The 20,994-nt window shown below is 46.2% G+C and overlaps 1 protein-coding gene across 1 annotated transcript in view; it reads right to left on the bottom strand.

Annotated features, from left to right (window-relative positions):
- The window catches only part of ADGRF3 (adhesion G protein-coupled receptor F3), a gene marked incomplete at both ends in the record, with an annotated part of 10,944 nt that extends 904 nt beyond the window's left edge, over window positions 1–10,040 (bottom strand). The window contains 12 exons of the mRNA XM_081068854.1: window positions 1,832–1,894; window positions 1,981–2,022; window positions 2,481–3,860; window positions 4,731–4,910; window positions 5,315–5,511; window positions 5,692–5,835; window positions 6,337–6,546; window positions 7,032–7,250; window positions 7,723–7,896; window positions 8,380–8,520; window positions 8,918–8,978; window positions 9,957–10,040. Of these exons, the coding sequence (XP_080924980.1) occupies window positions 1,832–1,894; window positions 1,981–2,022; window positions 2,481–3,860; window positions 4,731–4,910; window positions 5,315–5,511; window positions 5,692–5,835; window positions 6,337–6,546; window positions 7,032–7,250; window positions 7,723–7,896; window positions 8,380–8,520; window positions 8,918–8,978; window positions 9,957–10,040 (2,895 nt within the window). The remainder of the gene's footprint in view (window positions 1–1,831; window positions 1,895–1,980; window positions 2,023–2,480; window positions 3,861–4,730; window positions 4,911–5,314; window positions 5,512–5,691; window positions 5,836–6,336; window positions 6,547–7,031; window positions 7,251–7,722; window positions 7,897–8,379; window positions 8,521–8,917; window positions 8,979–9,956) is intronic.
- Window positions 10,041–20,994: the final 10,954 nt, after the last annotated feature.

The raw sequence follows: 20,994 nt of genomic DNA, 5'->3' as shown, positions 1-20,994 counted from the left end.
TTATTTCAATGGAAAACATCCCCATTCCATTTTATAAAAATATCCATGAATTTTGTAACTAACAAAGACTTAAGCAAATTATTAGAATGTTTTCATTTATCCAGTTTAAAAATTCGTCAGAATCCTGTCGTCAACTCTTGTGAATTCCATAATGTAACTCAGCTACATGCCTTGGTGTCCTCTAGAGGCTTTTCGTAAATCTTCTTCTCTGGATCTAGTCTTAGCTGGATCTTGTCACTTTTAAATGTGTCATCTTTGTCCTTAATTCATAGCAATCTGTGGTACCTTTCTCTATGTTAAAATTGACGCTTTCTTACCAATGTGTTCATACCAGTGACTTTGTATACATGCATATATCCATGAAACTTAATTTTATATTGATTTGTTTAAGGTTAAAGAAAGAGGACCCATTAACTTCACCTTTTCCTTAACTTGGGAAAAACAAACCAAATTCTGCCCTTCACCTCTAATGTTCGGAAGATCAGAGGTTTTGTCAATTAAGTCATCCTTTCTTCGTAACTAGAGAGAAGAAGTAATCAGTCATCCCCGAATAGTTAAAACCATTTTTATCAAATGTCTCTGTAACACAAAGTGTTGATTAGTTAAAAGCTGGTTGAGACAGTTTTACTTGGCAATTATTTTGAACTTTGATATCTGTTGATTATTTTTACAGCAAAAGCAGGTTTATTCATTAGGTAGCTTTAGCCAGTTTTTCATACTATTCTTGCTGAGATAGTTTTAGGGTGGGGACAGGTGAGCTGCAAGAGAAATGGGTGTGACTAATGGATGCACAGCGCGTCCTTCCCGAGGGCTGAGCTCTGAGAGGGGGAAGGGTTCGGGGCATGGGGCCAAGGCCCGTTGTGGTGGATTCCAGCACACCCTACACTTCCCTGGAGGAACGTGGCTCTCTGTGGTTCACTCAGAGCTTCTGCCTTCCCCACGAGAGAGCTTGCCCTGAAGCTCTGAGCTGGTGACAGGCTACCTTGGCCCACCTTTGTAGGTTGCCCTCCCTTCTAGACACCAAGCCCACCGATGGCAATTTCTTCAAAACAAGGATTTTTCTGAGTAATTTAAAATTGGATAGTGTGAGAGGGAATTTTCAGAGTGAATTGGGGCAAGGGTTGTTGGTGGTGAAACTCCCTCCATCTTTCTGGGAAAGCAATAGTGGATGCTATGCTTTCTGCCCTCTAAGGCCTGCACCTTCCCCAGCCCTCTGCAAAGTCTGTTTTCCACCCTTGGGGCTGGAACAGGTCTATGAAGTGTCCTTTGCTAGTTATTCTCACTTCACGCTGCTGACTCTGCTCCCGAGGAAGCTTCGTCCTCACCTGTCATTTTCACTTCTTCCTTTGCTGTGTTCTGGCATCTGGGTTTCATTTGTGGCCTAGGGAGGGGTGAGAAGGCCCGATGGCAGTGCGATTATTATTGTCAGCTCTCCTTTGGCGAGGTTGTGTCCATTTTTACATTCTCACCTCCTGCTGGGGCTACAGTAATCCTAGGAATTTTGCTCTCAGCTACAGTGACGTCCATGCTTACCCATCCTACCTTTTCCTTTCAAATAGTAACTAACTGGAGGTAGATTTTCAGATGGCAAAAGTAGGGACAAGAGAGTCACCAGGAGTCCAGGTTGTAATACGGGACCCAGAGACCTGATTCTGACTTTTCTGACTGGGCTGCTTTCTGCATTGTTGAGCTTGAACCTGAAACATGCTTGTTCTAAAAAACAACCCCAATCTTCTGTCAGCTTCTAGCTATGCCATCTTTGGGGAAGGCTGTGGAACACCTCCTTCTGACCTCTCAGGGGAGAACTGTGGATTTAAAGCCAGTAACTTACCAGGGAGATGGTGGAGTTGGGGGGTTGGGCGCGGCAGAAGCGTTTGAGTAGAGCCTCTTGTACCTGCAGGAGAGGTAAATGCCTGGTTATGGCAGCCGAAGTCCTGGCCTTCGGATATGAGTCAGGCGGGGTTAGGTGGGCAGACTAACCTTCTTGTCCATGAGGCAACCAAACAGTAAGATGAAGACCCCCTGAAAAGAGGGATATGGGGTTAAGTTAGTCAAAGAGGAAGCAATCAACCCGAATCCACTGGTTCCCATTCCTCTTCGCTCACCTCTGCCCTCTTGTCTAATTTACATCCTGGGGTTTCCCATCTTGGGTTTTCTGTACCTTGGCACCGATGGTGCACAGGCCCATTTCAGGGCCTTTTCTTACTGTTATGGTTGCAAAGGGGAAATCACAGGATGGGATACTGACGATTCCCTGACTTCTCTGGCAGAACTTACTTTACAGATAAGAAAACCAGGCTTCTGAGAAGTTTGTCCAAAGTTATCCAGCTAGTCAGTGGAGGAGCTGGGATCCAAACCTAAGCCTCCCAGAAGTCCTGAGCTATGTTTCCTCTCCCCTATGATACCTCCTTGAGAAGGGACTGGCAGTGACTTAGACCATCTACAAGGGCAAAAGGCACACCCACCGCATTCTTACCTACCTGGGAGGTGTTGAGAATTGTGAAGACGTAGTGAGGAACTATGGAGCCTTCCTCTAACAGAGTGGCCAGGCCCAGCCCCCAGGTGAGGCCGAAGATGGGTGTGAGGATGAGCAGGGCTTTGACCACCCCCAGAAGGGCTTGCCACTTCTCCATCTGGGGTCCCTCTGACAGCGAAGGTCTTAGCAACTTCAGCACCGCCATGGCTAGGACCAACCCATTCACGCCCACGATGGCCAGCACTGGCCCCACAAAGGTGTAGAGTGCCCCTCCCTTCCCATCCAACCAGCATGCCCCCTCCCCCAGGTATTTCCCTTGGGGTAGGTAGAGGCCCAGGGCAACCCCTGCGAACCCCATTGGGCACAGGTAGCCAAGGACCACCATCAGGGAAAGCACTTGGCGCTTGGACAGCTGATGGAAGACAAAGAGCAACTGGTGGGCCAACATCAAGGCCTGAGCCAGCATCCAGAAAAACGTGGCCAGGTAGAGGAAATGACAGAGGAAGGCAGCGGCCAGGCAGAGTGGGCTTCGGGGCCCTGGCGGAAGCAGGGGGGCTCCCAGGAAGCAGCTGTCTGCAGCCAGCAGACAGAGCACCATGTTGAGCAGGGCTGCGTGGCGTAAGTAGGCAACTTTGTTCCGTACCACGACTCTCCACACCAGCCTGTACACGCCCAGGCACACGAGCAGTGCCAGGATGGAGGCCCCCAAGCCCACCTGACTCAGCAGCTCCAGGGTGGGGTTTCCTGGAACAGTGTGTCGGGACATGAGGACAGAGAAGGCAGTGAGGTGCTGACAGATGCACTGAGTGGTGTCTGCATTCGCTGTCTGCAGCTGGCACCCTTCCTCTGACCATCCCCCATGGCCCTGGAAGAGAATGTGGTCCCAGAAGACACAGTGGAGGATGCTGTCTCTGTCCCCAAAGTCCAGGATGACTTCTCCCTGGTTGAAGGCCTGGCCACCTGCCATGATGGAGACGGCAAGGACCAGACCAGGAGTGGCATAGAGGGCGTCCCCCAGCCCTTGTCCATAGTTTGAGGGTAGAAGGTGGTCCAGTTTTCGCAGCATCAAGCTAGTAATAGTGACGTTGGTTCCATTATGGCCCAGTGGGGCCAGTGAGTGTCTGGGAATCTGTGCCTGCAGCGGCGGCTGAGTGGCGAAGGAGACTCTGTAGTCAGCAGGAAAGGAGGGCCCGAGGAGCTGGGTCTGCATCTGCACGTTGGGCAAACTGAAGGAGAACGGCTGATCCTGTGGGCACAGGCTGCATGCCATGGTCTCCACAGCCAGCAAGAGGTTTGAGCCTGCTGACGGCTTCTGGGCGTGGGCCAGGGTCCACAGAGAACTGGCGTCCATGTCTAGGACCTTGTCTGCGGTTTTCAGGAGAGCCTGTGGCACCCAACAGAGAGATGAACCCTAGCTCCTAGAGCCCTCAACACTGAGCCAGGGGCACTGGGAGCTATAGACCCCCAATCCCACCTGCCCTTGTCCAGCGCAAGACCTAAGGTTGGAGAGAAAGGAGGAGAGGAAGACAGGCCTACGAAGGGAGAGTTTCTAGGTAGGAAGAAAAGGAGCTGTTGAGTTAACCACTGGGGCATCTCCAAGAGTGTGGTGTCAGGAAGCACATCCTGCTCCCCTCTGTCTGACAGCCCTGTTTCCTCTTCAATCTCTTGGGGTCACCCAGGCCCGAAGGGGACCCTTCTCCAATTCCTTGACCCTACAGGTCTGTAAAGCTAGGAATGGTGGTAGAGGGCACAATGTTTTGAAGTAGGGGCCACATGCGTGTCTGGACACCAACACCTGATAATATTCCCAGACATGAGTGCTGAGTCATGCCATCGGCCCGATTATTCTTCTGGCTGTAGTTTGTGGGTCACAGCGGATGCCTATATCAAGAGCTGCTTGCCGTGAGTTCAGCAAAGCCAAGTGTGTTTGAGTATCTCCAAAAGGTATCTTGTGTGTGCGTGTGGGGGGGAGATTCATGTCACATCTACAAGTCTGCATGCGCATGTATGTCTCTGAACGCATGTCTACACACCCCCTCCTGCCCTCTTCCGACCTCCCATGTGTTCCCAGCATCAAACCTCCACATTCCATGGCCTCAGAGACTGGTGTCCAGGAGGAGAGAGGGACCAGGGGAGCAGACACTCAGACTCTCGAAAGGTCTGTTGTCTGACAGCCCATGGTGATGTCAGAGGGACAGAAGTGCTTCCAGCCCCCTCTACCCATCTGGCACCTGCTGTGGCTCAGAGGTCTTACCTCCAGGGCGCTGCGGTTAAGCTGTATTCTGGTGTCTGCCACCACATTGGCCAGAAATGTCATGGTGCCCAGCAGTGCCAATAAATCAGAGGGTGAGCTCACCACCACCGTCTGCTCCAGCAGCTGTGCCAGGATCTGCGGCACTTCTTCAGCAGGCCAGCCCTGGCCTGCCCACAGCAGCTGAGACAGACACGACAGCAGTGTGTGTGTGTGTGTGTGTGTGTGTGTGTGTGTGTGTGTGTGTATGATCCTCATGAGAGAGGGGTGACCGCCTCCCTCATCCAGCTCCTTCCTCCCCATGGTACCCTCTCCCAGGGGATCGGGAAGCAGAGAGCAGACTGAGCCTTGTGGAAGGAACTGCCCCCAATGTTAGTGGGACAGACTTGATAGGATTCAGGTGTGAGAATAGCACCCTCCCCGCCATGAGGGTACGGCCACTCTATGGCCCCCACATCTACTTCCTGGCGCTGCGGGATAACCTTTGACATGGGCCGCTGGAGGAAAGGATTCTAGAGTGGGGTCCCGATTGAGGAAAGGTAGGTCCTGGAGTGGTGGCATGTGGGAAGCGGGGCCAGAAGCTTTACCTCGGCTCTCTGAAGCAAGGCCAGGAGCCCCGCGTCTGTGCAGCTGCTGTGGATGGGCCCCCAGGTCCCGTGAGGCCCACACGTCCTCTTCACCATCCCCATTCTGTTCACAGGACAGGGGGCCTGTGCCACATGGCCGGCCTTGGTGACATTCCAGGCAACAGTTGAGGCGTCCTCAGGGCAGATAGTGTCTCCATCTGAAGAATGATACCAGGGAGGGCTCAGCAGCTGCTGTCTAGCCCAAGCCTGTCCTTGGGCAGAAACCCGTGCAGGCTCTGGAGCCTGGCCCTGTTTGTTGCCCGGGACCGGAGTGTCAGGGAGGAGCTCCCAGGGCAAGGGGGTGAGAGGCTGGCCAGCTGGACCTCAAGCCCACATACCCTGGATGATGGTGACAGAGACGGGCACCCTCACGGGGGGCAGTCCTGGACTCTGCAGGTCACAAGTGTACATGGTGTCAGCGGTGGGGCAGTGCTGAACGGCCAGTACCAGGCACTGGTCTCCTGGTGTGTTGACTAAGGAGGCTGAGGGGAGCGAGAGAAAGGAACAGGCATTGGGCTGGGAGCAGACCTAGAACCCAGCAGGTCCAGCAATTTCAGAAGCACCTGAAGCGGTCGGGAAGAGCCAAGTGGTATGAGGGCGTCAAATGACTGAAAGCAGGGCTCAGATTTTGGTGACGGGCACTCTGGGCATCTCTAACTAGCCCCGGGGACTTGAAGCCACAGTTTCCTCATTTGTAAAACGGGACTATCATCAAAAGAACCTCACAGAGTGTATTGCGAGAGTTGGATGCAAGTGTGTGTATCGGATAAACAGCATTTCGAGGAAAAAAAAATCTGCATTCACGTGGCTGTTGTAGCGACAGAATTGGTATTGTTCTATGTGGTAAATTCAGTGTTGGCCTTGGATCCGGAACTCCCAGGATGAACTGCAGCCTCTGCTTCCGGTGAGCTGGAGAGCCAGCTGCCTCGGGGAGACTCACTGCCCCCCCTCCCCAACCCCGGACGGCCAACCCCTTTCCATACCTTCGCTGCCTTTTCCAGGGCTCCAGGAAACCGTGTAGCCCAGGTGTGTGCGGGGCACGCAGCAGCTCAGCTGAAAGCCAGGGGAGGTGGCACAGGAGATGGAGAGCTGGTCTGGAAGCCGAGCCACGTCTGTCGCCTGCAGAGGCACCCTCACCACGTGGTACAGCTCCCACCTGAATCCCTGGGCCTCAAAGCAGCACATGTACTCACCTGCAGACACACACCTGCTGTACCTCCTGGCTCCTCCGCCTCCCACCTGTGCCACAGAATCCCTGCTGCTTCCCAAGCTACACCCTAGGCTGACCTTCCTGGTCCAGCTTCTGCTGAACCCCAGCAAGAAAGATCCCTGCCCCCAAAAGGATTTCTAGGAGGAAGAAGAGATGTAGAGAAGAGGCTCCTGACCCTGAATTCTAAGGTGAACCTCTCTCCCGCCGGTAGGTACCCTTTCTGCACCATCTGCTGCCATTTCGACAGTTTGAAGACAAGGGCGATCTGTGCTCAGTTGACATCGAAATCATGTTTTCAGCTTCTCCCCTTATAATTTTTCACATCAACAGGCTACTTAGACTTTGTTTCCCAGAATGAATAAATGGAAAGATGAAAAAGGAAGGGAAGAGGAGGGTAAACAAAGAAGGAAGAAGGAGAGAGGGAGGAGAAAGAGAAGAGAGAAGAGGAGGGGAGGGCAGGCCGGCTACCTTGCCACTGATGGGAGATGTTGCGGATGCTGAGAACAGCCTGGCCCTGGCTAGAGGTCAGAGACACATGTGTCCCTGGCTGCAGGCAGATGGGTCTGGGGCTTCCTGTGCGCCGCAGGAACCAGTTCAGGTTGGTGGCCTCATGGCTCGTGAGGAGGGTCACGTTCAGCGTGTTGCCAGGTACCTGAAGCCAGGTGTTCAGTCTCAGGGTCCCGGGCACTGCAGGGAGGCAGGAGACAGGGGCTGCTGGGCCAGGAACTCGTGGCCTCCATGCAGCTAAGCTCTCACTGCTGCCCCATCTTCTGAAGCCCATTCCGCCTCCTTCCCTCCCTGCCTGGCATTTTTTGTTTTGTCCCTGGATGAGTATGGCTGCTGCAATCCAGCCTGGAAGACTGCAAGCATCTGTCATTGGGAACTAAACAGGGAAATGTTTTGGCCCATGACTTTCCCTCGCCCTGTGAGGGAACTTTCTCTCCCTGTGGGCATGTTTCCAGAGCCGTGTTTTTCATTAGTCTCCCTGCACAGGTCCCAAGCTCAGGGCCTGTGATCTCTGATGACGGCTGGCATTTTCTCCCACCCAGTGGAACCACTGGGCTTGGGCCAGCTGGCAGAAATACAGGGGTCAGGGAGGGAAAAACAGAGGTTTCTTTCACTTGGGCCCATTGGATTTCAAGTTCCCAACCCTCCTCACCAGGTGGCAGCAACTGGCAGTACCCAGCTTCAGTAGGACCGAAGATAAGACAGCTGCAGGGATGGTAGTCGTGGAGGAATTGGCAAGGCTGGTGATGGGAGCAGACACTGGCGTTCCACTGGTATCCAGAGAGGCAAGCACAATAGGTAAAGCCATTGTTCTTGGCATTACACTCTGCGACAGAGGGAAAGGGAATAAGAAGTGGGCAGGCTGTCTGAGAAAGCCAGGTAGGCAGGAGCAATAACTGCCCGAGGCCCAAGAACCTGTAGGGCTGGTATCTGGAGCAATCCCAAAGTCACAGGGACCTGAGTCACACCCACGTGCCAGGGACTGCCTCAGCCAGGGTTCAAAGCAGTGGAGGTCATGCTGGACAAAGGCATCGGGGTGGGGGTGGACAAGTCTGGGCCCCCATGGTCTGCCCCTTAGGCCCTCTGTTTAGAAGATGGCTGCATGGAGCAGGAGGGGAAGGGTGTCTCTGGTGGGGAGGTGAGGAAGGAACTGGGCCATGCTGACCCTCCAGGAAGTAGGGAGAGGCCGGTAGTATCTCAAGCCAGCTGGCTGCGGGAGGGCTCGAAGCCCCTGTCCCTTCAGTCTGAGCCCCCTTCCCATGCAATTGGTGGCACTGGAAGATAGGAGTCGGTAGAATTTTCTCCCTACCTGTCGTGAGGCTGAGGCCAGTGAGAGTTCTTGGTGACGAGGAAGCCAAGGCAGGGGGCAGGGTCAAGGTGCTAGAGAGTGTCGTTGGCCAGGTGTCATTTAAAAAGTCCAGCTGTACATAGACAGAGACCAGGACTGACTCTATAGGAGAAGAGGGGACAGCTGGAGAGGGGAGGCAATAAGCCTTGGGCCAGGCCCCTGTGCCTCCCATGCCTAGCTGGTCACTGCCCGGAACCCAGAGCAGACCCCACCTCCCATAGCCTGTCGGTGCCATCAGCACGCAGGAGGGTAATAACTTAGCTCCTCATCTAGCTACGGCACCTTCAGACGGCCTGTTTCCCGTCACCCTCTGTTTTATAGACTAGGCTCTCCGAGACCAGTGGTTTTTCCCAAGGCCTCACAGCTGGAGAACCGGTATGGGCCTGCCTGACCAGCGCCAGATCCAGTCCTCTCTACCCACCACCCTCCCTGTGGCCTCTTCTAGTCCTTTCTTTCCACCTCATTCCCTGATCCTTCTCCTCCTCCTCTGTCCACTCACCACCTGCTCCACGCTCTTGGTCCAGTTGCTGCCCAGATTCCCCACCAGCTTGACTGGGTACCTAGAACAGACCGCAGAGGAGAGACCACTGAGCAGAGGCTGATGCCAAGTTTGTCCCAGGGACGCCTTCTTCCCCAAGTGGCTCAGGGGCCAGCCTGGCTAATCTGGCATGACACGGTCTCTTTGAAGGTCTTCTTTTTGCCAGGAATTAAGCAGGTACACCGGAGGGGAAAGGAGGCTTCTGGCAGACGTGAGGGATGCGGCCCCGAGGGCCCGCCAGAGCCCGAACCTCGGAACCAGGCCCATCCTGGAGAGTCAACATGCTTTGCTTAATTCCTTCCTGAATTTACCTGTCCCTGGGCCTCTAGGCTAATTGAAATGGCTGGGTCTGGAGCTCTGTGGTGGGGGCTGGGCAGAGCTGGCTGGGGCCCAGAGGCTTGGGGGTTTCTTCTATTTCCTCCACAGGAATTGCCATGGGGGTAAGTAGAGGCAGCATCTTCCCTTAGTCTCTGATTCCTATAAATTTTTCCTCAGCAACTTCTCCTTCCCTCAAAATGTTACGTGTATGTGGATAGCTTTCGAAAAACAGATATGGGTGGAGACAGAGCTACAGACAGCCACCTGGGAGAAAGCACACATGAAAAAGTGCTAATCTAGACTCTGCTGCCTTTCCTCAAATTCTCTTGTCCTCTACACCAATGGTTCCCAAACCTGGAAAGTTTTTCTTTTCTTTTCATTTTTAAATTGCAGGCTTGACTTTGCATAGAAAGAGCCTCTATCCCAAGTGCAGCAGGCATCACTGGAGTTCACAGGGGGTCAAGGAAAGAAAGCAAGATATCCCCACACCCTGGAAAATATGACTGAACACTCAGAGACTTTACAACAAACCCGCCTCTTTTCTTATACATTCCATCCTCTCCCTTCAGCCCTTTCCCCTTCACCTATCATTGCTATCCACACCTTGCTGCCTCTCACCTCCAAAGGCCCCTAATGTTGCCTCTGCAGACTTTCCCAGCCTCCTCACCCCAATCTTACTCACAGGTGGGGATGCTCGGGCGACTGGTGACCCCACAAGGGGGAGAATCATGGCCAGGAGTAACACGGGGGCAGCCGAACACACCATGGCTCAGGGAAGCTGTCCTCAAGAGCCCTCCCTCTGCAGCTTGATGCAAATTTCCCCAGAGAAGAGCTGGCTGGACAGTGCACAGATGGGATGGGAGGGAAGAGTGGAAGGGAGCCAGAGCCAAATTTACAGAGGAAATGTTACAGCCCGTGACTGAGACAAATGAGCGTCCAGGTGTGGGGCCACCTGGAGCCCACATGCCTCCATGAGAGGAGTCTGCCCAGACGCCCCCTGGGGTCCGGACCAAGGTTCCAGCGAGCAGGAAAGGCCTTAGGGGTCCTCGTTACAACCAGCAATGTGTTGGTAGGTCAGGCTCAGTCATGTCCCCAAGCGTCTGGGAAACCTAGATTGTTCTGGAACTCCCAGGAAGCTGCATCATTGATCACAGAGTTAAAGTTAGAAAAGACAAACATTAGAGCGGATTGCCATCCCCACATAATTTCTAGGTAGGCTAGAGTCTTAAGAGTAACAAAGAATCTGGAAAAATACTAGGAGAAATTATCAAGTAATTTCACAAAATAATTTTGAAGTGGAAAAGGCTTTTCTAAACAAGACACAAAACCCAGAAACCAGAAAGGAAATAAATTAGACTGTCTAACAAGATTTAAATTTGGGTTGAAAAGTATTTAGGGTAAAAAGGCAAAAGACAATATTGGTAGCATGATGACTGCATAAAGGGCTAATTTTCCTTTTTCTTTTTAAATTATAGTTGACATTCAGTATATTAGTTTCAGGTGTACAACATAGTGGTTAGGCATTTATGTAAGTAAGGAAGTGATCTCCCTGTCCTCGATAAGTCTAGTACCCATGTGGCACTATACATAATTATTACCATCTGATTGACTATATTCCCTATGCTATACTTTACATCCCCATGACTGTTTTGTAACTATCAATTCATACTTCTTAATCCATTCACATTTTTTCACCCAGTCCCCCAATCACCCTCACATCTGGCAATCATCAGTTTGTTCTCTGTATCTATGAGTCTGTTTCTGTTTTGTTTGTTCATTTATTTTGTTCTCCCATATAAGAGATCATATGGTATTTGTCTTTCTCTATCTGACTTATTTCACTCAGCATGAAACCCTCTAGGTCCATCCATGTTGTCGCAAATGGTAAGACTTAATTCTTTTTTATGGCTGAGAAATATTCCAGTATATGTGTGTGTGTGTGTGTGTGTGTGTGTGTGTGTATTACTTCTTCTTTATCCAATTGTTTGTTGATGGACACTTAAGTTGGTTCCATATCTTGGCTGTTATAAATAATGCTGCAATGAACATAGGGAGGCATATATCTTTTTGAATTAGTGTTTTGGAATTCTTCAAGTAAATATCCAGAAGTGGAACTGCTGGGTCATAAGGTAATTCTATTTTTAATTTTTTGAGGAACCTCCTGTTTTCTATAGTGGCTGTACCAATTTGCAATCCCACCAATAGTGCATGAGGGTTCCCTTTTCTCCACATCCTCGCCAACACTTGTTTGTTGATTTATTGATGATAGCCATTCTGACAGGTATGAAATGATAGCTCATTGTAGTTCTAATTTGCATTTCTCTTATGATTAGTGACATTGAGCATCTTTTCATATGTCTGTAGGCCATCTATATGTCCTCTTTGAAGAAATGTCTATTCAGGTCCTCTGCCCATTTTTTAATTGGATTTTTGTTGTTGTTGAGTTATATGAGTTCTTTATATATTTTGGATAGTAACCCCTTATTGGATGTATCATTGGTGAATATCTTCTCCCATTCTGTAGGTTGTCTTTTGTTTTGTTGATGGTTGCTGTGAAAAAAATTTTTAGTTTGATGTAGTTCCATTTGTTTATTTTTTCTTTTGTTTCACTTGAAAGGGCTAATCTTTACGCAGGAATTTTTTATTTCACACATCAGTAAGACAGAAAATGGGCAAAAAAATAGGAACAGGATGTTTACTGAAAAAGAAATATAAATAGCTTGGTAAACATATGAAAGCATCCAACGTAAGTCATAAGAAAGGCAAATAAGAAATAAAAAAAATACCGTCACCTACCAATTATCAAAAGACAAGATATTGATTCTATTCAGCGGTGACAAAAACGTACTTGTACATGAGTACAAAAATATGCATATAAGGAATTTCTAGGTAGAGTTGTTTGTGATACCAAATGAGTCAAACAACCAAAATGTCTGTTCAAAGGGATAGGTTAAGTAAATATGGGATTTCCAAACAACACAACATTGTTATAGGAAAAAAAAAAAGTGAAGTAACTCTAAGAAACCTTAAGTAATATTTGTATTAAACGAATCAATAAATAAATGGAATACATCAAGACATCAACAGTAGTTGTAACTAAATGGTAGGATTTGTACAATTTTCTACTTTGCTGTGTTTTTCAGTTTTGTATTCTGTAATGGAATAAATCTTAATGAAAATACCAAATCTTATAGTGTCCACTTCTTCCTCACTTGCCAACCAGGTTCAGAGTCCTTCAGGTTTGCCCAGGTATCACTGGTTGTTAGAAAGCATCCACAGGCTGAATCAGGTCTTACGCCTAGGGTGGGGTTCCGATCGACAGACAGGAATTTATTGCTTCCACCGACCTACTCCCAAGTTCAGGGTCAATCATAAGGCTACTGGCCTTTGTCCCTCTATATACAGAATGATATTCTGAAATCAGTAAGTTTTTACCCCTGCTGACAGCTTCCCGGAGCTGCAAGTTGCACCCTGAGCAAAGAAAGTTCCCTTTTTATTCCTTTGTGTTTTGATCCCTCCAGGCCACTTCAGCTGGGGTCTTTGATGACAAAGGTTTACAATCCAGGTTTCTCTTATCTGTATCCAAACAAGTTATCTTGAAACTTCCTTTCCTGTGTAAACTACTAATAGGTTACCAAAGAATAAAGATAGTTTAGACCTTTATCCCATAAGAATCCCAACTTCTGATTTTCTTTCCACCTGACGTGGCATTAAGTTATTAGAAATATTAAATGATAGATTGTTAGAGTGGGAAGGGACCTAAGATGAGATATCGTCTACTTCAACTCTCTCACTTCACAGAAGAGGAAAAGGAGCCACAAGGGGAAATGGGTTTGCCAAAGATCACACAGTGAGTGGGTGGCAGAGCCAATGCTTAAGGCCAGGTCTTCTGACTTTGAATCTAGGGAATCTAGATAAAGGGGATTAAGTGAGATCAATTTAAATATAGAATAATAGGACCTTCGGGCTATAAAAATGAATCAAAAACAATATAAGATAGAATTTGATTCCACAAGGAAGGCTGTTCTTCAAAAAGTCTTTCTAAGGAAGAAAGGAAATGAATAAAATATAAAAATCGGTGCTTATGGAAAGTGTGTGCATAAGGATCAAGCAATCCTAGGAAAGTGAGCACATGAATACCTTACTTATCTAAAGGTCCTTAATTCAGCAGATGTGTCCATTTGGAACACAGCTGAGATCTACAAGGATTCAAAGAAGGCCTGTGAGCTGCAAAAGAGGTCATAGAGATGACATACTGAAGGGTCTCGCTGGAGCCAGTAGGCAAGGAAAAGCACTAAAAGGCATCCAGATTGGAAAAGAAAAATAAAATTATATTCATTCACACATGACATGATCCTATACTTAGAACATCCTAAGGAATCCACAAAAAACCATTAGAGCTGATTAAGGTTCAGCAAAGTTGCAAGGATACAAGAGCAACAGGTATTTGTGAAAATGAATAAAGGAAACCTCATCTAAAATGGAGTCAGGAAGCTGTAAGAGAACTGTCATGCACATGTCACTCAACACACACGACTGACCCCAAAACCAAATGCATCTTGGTGCATTTGCCAAAATATGATTTAGGTACAGAAAGCATGACAGCTATTATGAAATAGACTATTTCTGCTGGTTGCTACCAAACCTTGGCCAATGGCAAAGCATGCCATGCATCAGTGTGCAGAGAGGCGAGGAAATGCACCACTAAAGTTTACTCAGTTACAGTAACAACTAATCAGTTAATCCTTGGCTGAGGCAGAAAGCTCTAACATAGAGAGTAATTGTTTAAAATTGTTTGATGCCATGAAATGCATCATCTGTGAAATATATGACAATAAGAAATACATTGACAAAAAGCCAGGTGCTATTTATCTTCATACAACTAAGGCTATTTATGACATAAAAAAATTTTAAGAAGTAGTATAAAGTGATTCAGAAAGAGAGCAAGAATTTCAGATATCGGGGCCGGCCTGGTAGTTCAGGCAGTTAGAGCTCCATGCTCCTAACTCTGAAGGCTGCCGGTTCGATTCCCACATGGGCCAGTGGGTTCTCAACCACAAGGTTGCCAGTTCAACTCCGCAAGTCCCTCAAGGGATGGTGGGCTGCGCCCCCTACAACTAGCAACGGCAACTGGACCTGGAGCTGAGCTGTGCCCTCCACAACTAAGATTGAAAGGACAACAACTTGACTTGGAAAAAATGCCTGGAAGTACACACTATTCCCCAATAAAGTCCTGTTCCCCTTCCCCAATAAAATCTTAAGAAAAAAAAAAGAATTTCAGATCTCATATGATTTAAGCATTTAATTTTGGACAGAATAAGGTCCTGTCCTTACTGTCTGGGATAGTACAGAAAACCCTGTGTCAGCATTTGTGTTAAAGTACTTGCTCAAAGGCACAACTTAGAGAAACTGAAGAAACTCATGGAATTTCTGATGCTATCCTTTGATCCCCTACAAGTTAGGGTGGAACAGAATTTTTTCTTCTAAAGAGAAAATAATTTCAAATCCTCTAAGCCAGGGTCCTGCCAGATTCTAATGTATAATTCAGGCTATCAAAATTTTAATAAACTTAAGTATCTGTTAAACACCATTCCCTATCTATTTAGACCCATCTATGAAAATCATTTTATAATTTTGGAGGTATGGCTGGCTTTCCTAAGCATGAAACGAAATCCTGAAACCATATAGGACAAGATGACTGATTTGAGTATGAAAAGTATGTGATGTCTTATACAAAACACAAAAGGCTACAACATGGTTATATTATGTCATGAAAGAAGAACATTTTTTTTTCTATGTTAGGGTTTGAGAAAGAGTAACTAATGGAAAAGCAGACACAGGAGTCAGACAGTTGGAGATCAAAATCAGCTTCATTAACTGGAAAAGCTGAGCAGGAGAAGGTGCTTTAGATCTCAGCCAGATTCACCTCCTAGCACATTCGTCTTGAACTGAATTTACTTAGCCAGTCACTGGCACAGCTGGGCATCTCCAGGTCTCTTTTGTGGGGACGGGGGAGCTGAGAATGAGCCTGGAGGATTGGCCACTTCAAAAGAAGGATGTGGGGACAGAGTCCCAGAGAGCAGTTTCCAGGCTCTCAGCCTCACATGGAAAGGTGCTGGCGCGGTTATTAGATGGCCATCAGCTATAATTAGACAGCCATCCACTGCGGCTGGGTGGCCATCAGCTGTGGCTAGTTGGCCATCAGCTGTAACCCCTTAGCCATTAGCCACTAATATAGCTGCCGTGGCTACGCTAGGGGGTTGGTTGGTTGGTAAAGAAGTGGGAGGCAGATTGCGGATCATGTGGATACTGCTTCCTGTGTGTCTAACCCAGCCGCCAGCGAGAATATAGTGGTATGACTCCCCTATCTATGGCTCCGTGGGTGTTCCTTTTTGGCCTCACCATATCCTGTGTTCTTATGTGGGGAGCTGGACCAGAGACCCCACATGACAAAGGAGCCCCCAGAGCTCATTCTCTGTGTCTTTTTTGCTTGGGGAAGTGGGAGAGAGAATGGGAACTATATACTTCTGGAGAGTAGAAGTTCCCCCCACCAAGTGGAAACATGAGAAGAAAGGAATAAACATTCCTTGTCAACACTCTGCAGTACTGATTATGACAAAATTTATTTCAATATTCTAGTGAGAGAAAAAAACTGAAAAACTTCACTTAGCAAATGACAAAATATACAAATAAGTCAATTGTATAAAGTCAGTAAACCTAGAAAATATTTTTGAACACCTTGCTAGAAACCCTAGAGAAATGTGTGCCAAGGGCAAAAAATAGTAGGCACTTGTCCTGAAAACCTGTTGTTTCTGCTTATATTGCACTTATTTTCTGACCCACTTCCTAGAAACTGGCTTCTACCCATAATTACAGGTTTAACAGGGAAGAAGTCATCATGTTATACAAGGTTATCTGGTTCCCTGGCTACAGTACAGCCCATGAGTATACATTTAACACCAAGTTCGAACAATTTCCCTCTCTGGGGTAATTTTGGAAGTGGGACCTAGTGAGGGCCTGAGGTTGGACTTGCAGCACGAACACTCAGCAGCTATTGATTTTCTGTCATGTGGACTGGGAAAATGGTCTGAGCTCAAAGGAAAAGTGAAGCTAATGTATAGATAGAAACAAACAAATATGAAGGGAGTCCATTGTTTCAACTTGAGTTTGTTCCTGACACTCATTTGCACTCCTAATCTTGAGTTCTATCAGAGATCCCAACTTCTTTTAATTAGTTCCCTTTCTGCTTGAGCTAGTTAGATCAGGTTTCTGTTTTTGCAGCAGAAGGAACGCACATGTTGATACATGCTCAGAAAAGCCAAGGAAGCTGTGATGGTGGAAAAGTGGTTATTGTATTAAGATATGGAATTAAAGAGCCTTGTGATTCAAGATAACCATTTCATCTTTCTAAACTTCCGTTTTCACATCAATAAAAGGAAGGAATTAAATTAGATGACCTTTGTAGTACTTTTAAAAAATGTTCCACTTCCTTCTGGTCTTCATAGTTTCTGATGCAAAATCCAGTCAATTTGACTCATCGTTTCCCTGTATGTAATGTATCATTTCTCCTTGGCTGCTTTCAAGATTTTTTCTTTGTCTTTAGTCATTAGCAGTTATGATGTGTCCAGGCTGGGCTTTCTTTAGACTTGTTTTAGATTCACTGAGCTTTTTGCATCTGTAGGTTTTTATCTTCTGTCAAATTTGAGAGTTTTAGCCATTATTTCTTTGAATATTTTTTCTGCACTATATTCCTTCTTCTCTCTTTCTTGGACTCAAATGACACAAGTGTTAGGCTTTTTCAGTATTTTTCCATAAAACCCCCTCTCCTTCCCCACCCCCCACCGCCTCCCCACTCCCCACACCATGGCTTTGTTCAGTTTTTCAATCTTTTTTCTGTTTATGTGAACAACAGATGTGATTCAATTAAGGATCTTGAGATAGGGAAATTATTATTATTATTATTATTATTATTACCCAGATAGTGGATTATCTGGGTGGGCCCAATGTCATCACAGGGTCCTAAAAGGGAGACAGGAACATGAAGGACAAAAAAGGAGATGTACAACAGAAGCTAAGGTTGGGTTGATGGTCTTTGAAGATGGAGGAAGGGACAATAAGCCAAGGAATGAAGGCTGCCTCTAGGAGCTGGAAAAGGCATGGGAACAGATTCTTCCTGGAGTCTCCAGAAGAAATGCAGCCCTGCTGACATTTTGATTTGAACCCTAGATGTTTCATTTCAGACTTCTGACCCTCAGACTACTTTTCAGTTCTAATATTTCCATTTGGTTCTTTATATTTTTTACTTCTTCACTGAGACTTTTCATCTTTTCATTCATTTCAAGAGTGTTTATACTTACGACATTTTTATAATAGTGCTTTAATGCCTTTTTCTGATAATGCCAACATCTGCGTCATTTAAGCATTGGTGTCTGTTGATTATTTTTTTCCCCATGGGCATTGAGATTTCCTGGTTCTTCATATGCCAAGTAATTTCAGATTGTAACCTGGACATTTGAGTATTACGTTATGAAACCATGGATCTTGTTTAAACCCTATGGAAAATGTTGATATTTTTGTGTTCGTAGGCAATTGATCTGGTTTGGTTCAGGTCACAAGGTCTGACCAACCTATTGTAGATGGTGTTTTCAACATCAGTTCCCATTACAAAGTCTTCCCAGTGCTATTCAGATCAACGGCATATATGTGCCAGCCAGTGGCCAGTCTGGGACCTGAGTGATTGTCTATCTCTTAGTACAGTTTTAAGTCTATGGTGTGCTGTGTAGGGTCAGATCTATGCACGTACAACAGGAAGCTGAGCCCAGGAGATCATAAAACTCTACGAGGTCATCTTCCTGAACTCCTCTCTCAAGTTACTCAAGTTTCCCTGAAATAATACTCTTGTCAAAGTAGCGTGCACATAGCACACTTATGACATGTGTAATTAAATACATCCCTAAGTGCATTACAGAATGTTTATCACACCCATTCCTTTCAAAAATACTCTTGTAAAATTAGCATGCACAAAAAAAAAATAGCATGCACATGGCACATTTATAACCATCTTTATTACAAGTGTTTTTAAATCTCTAGATGAATTACATAATGCCCATCACATCTATTCCCTTAAAACACTGTTCTCTTTGTAGCATTCTTATAATCATCGTCATTACGTTTTTTTTAAACATTTCTCCAAATGCATTAAGGAAGAGCTAAGAGTATTCTCAAGTATTTTTAGAACACTCAAGTTATTCCCTTCTAAAATATCCTTTACAGGATAAAATCCAGACTCAAATCTAAACGTATAATGAAGTAAGCAGAAGACCTTTGATGGGTCACAATTGCCAACAGGAAGTGAACTAATCACACAATACCCAGGTCAAATAAGAATGAGGAAAAAAATTAGAAAAAAAAAGAAAAAAAAAAAGAATGAGGGTGGGTACCACCCTCTCTCTTTAAATCTCAGGTAGAATTAGTTTGGACCTTTACCTCAGAGCTAAAGAATAAATCCCACCAAAGAGGAGTTTGCATTCAATTAAAACCCCACTGTGTTTTGGCCACAAAAGAATACCTACATTAAAAATATAAAAACAAGCAAATAAACAACATCTTATAAAAAAATAAAAGCGACTTTGATTTCAGATTATCACAGCAATGCAGGTTCACTGAAAAAAATTAGAACAATTAAGAAATGTGTAATTGAGAAACTGAAAGTACTTATGTCTCCCTTTCTGGTCGTAAAACAAATGAAACTGTATACTTTGCTTTTGAATTGTTTACATAAAAACTATCATGTTTCCTGTTCTTATTTTTGAAAAGGAAATAACCACAACTTTTCATATTGTTTTCACACACACAAATGAAATATACAAAGAAGTTGTTTTTTCCTTGAATGTGGTTCTCAGATTGTATTTTCTTGAGAGTCTGTGAATTAAAAAAATTCTTTTAGAAAGGAAATTTATTAAAGAATGGCCCGAGATGTGGAAGCGACCTACCATCCAACAGTAGTAGAATGGGCAAACACACTGTATATAGTTTTACGATGTACAACCACACTTGAAAAACATGCAGAAGTTAAAATGAACTGGGTCTGTAGGTACCTCTACAGATCAACCTCCAAACAATGTTAAGTGTAAAAAATGTTAGAGGTTAGGAACAGTGAGATACCATTTACACACACACACACAAACCCAAAATAATACTATGCTGAATCTGCATATATACATACATAATAAAAGTATAAAAATATGAATAGGAATGATAAATGACAACTTCAAGATAGTGTTAACTCCGGAGACAAAAGGGATGGTGAAGAGCTGGAGCTTTAGCTGAAACATAAATATAAAAAGCTCTGAAGCACATGTGGCAAAAGATTAATATCTGTTCATTTGTGGCGGTGGTGCATGGATATCAAGCATATTACTTTCTATGTAGTATAGTTAAAATGGATAATGATGATGAATAGAGAGTGAGGAAGCTTTCCTGGTCTTGACTGTTAAGAGAGCATCGATTCATCTTTCTGCTGTGTCTGCTAAAAGATAGGCTTATGGGTGTAATATACAGTAGTCTTTAAAAAAAACCACACAGATGCCTTCTCCTTTTTTCCTTCCAGTTTGAATCATTTTAATATTCAAAGGCAAAAACTAAGTGCTGATTTTGCTTTCTATTATTATTATTATTATTATTATTATTAATTATTATTATTTAAAGCATGCACACAGAGGTCTCACAGCTCAACTGCCCAGAGGGAGCGACCCCTGCTCCGCCCCCCACAGTCCCGTCCTGTGGTTGACACTGCTGGGGGCCGCCCCCCATCCTCTGGGACACACACAGGAATTCACAATGGCTGCTCCACCCTCAGCTGTCGTGCAAAGGCACGGCCTTTGCTCTTTCATGATGTGTGCATGTCCCTCCCCAACATCTCCATTCTAAAGTAAAAAACAAACAGTTGTTCATGGTCGTGGTACATCTCTCCCACGGGCATCAATTCCTACCCCACCGTGGGAAAGTGAGGCGGGTCTTCCGGTTAGGAGCCAGTGAGTGAAAGGGGCGGGGTGGCCGGAGCTGGAGGAAGGGTCTGCCTGGCTGCACTCTAATATCCGAGTGAGGTCAGAAAGGCATGGAAGACACAGATGAGAATGGTACTCTGAGGTAAGGTTGGGAGGATTCTCCTCACCAGGTTTAACTAGATCAATGTGTTAAAATCTAAAACACAAACAAAAATAATCCAAATAATCCACAATTCAAACACTATTGAGTTTCAAAATTTGTCCCCACCAAGACAGCTAAAATACAGCAGTGAACAATCTAGATCTTTCCAGGAAGTGAAGTCCAGCCCCCGCCATTTCTCCCTCACAACCCTGTATTGGGCCCGAGAAGGAGATGCAGCAGCCACAGGCATTGCATTTGTAGCTTTTCAGTCTTGACAGGAAGGCCAGAGGCACAAAGGAAGTGGCCTCCACCCACAAGGTTGCCCTGGACACCCTGCTCGTTTTTTTTGAGCCACAAAGAGGGAGAAGTCTAAAGTGGCCTTGGACCCAGCCCTTCCATGGAACATCTCTTTCGGACTCCATGGTCTGTCCTACATGGTCTCTCATCCAGCTCACTCCTGTCGTCCTTTCCCAGCTCCTCCTCAGTCTACTTGGTCACATTTCAAGAGCAATTCCTTCCCAGGGCAGGAGAAGTGGCAGCAGTGGCTGTGGCTGTCAGGGATTCCAGACCAG

This window comes from Rhinolophus hipposideros (genome assembly GCF_964194185.1).
Source record: "Rhinolophus hipposideros genome assembly, chromosome: 12".
Lineage (NCBI taxonomy): Eukaryota > Metazoa > Chordata > Mammalia > Chiroptera > Rhinolophidae > Rhinolophus > Rhinolophus hipposideros.
The sequence above is the reverse complement of the archived record's forward strand: the minus strand, read 5'-3'. Positions and strand labels throughout refer to the sequence as shown.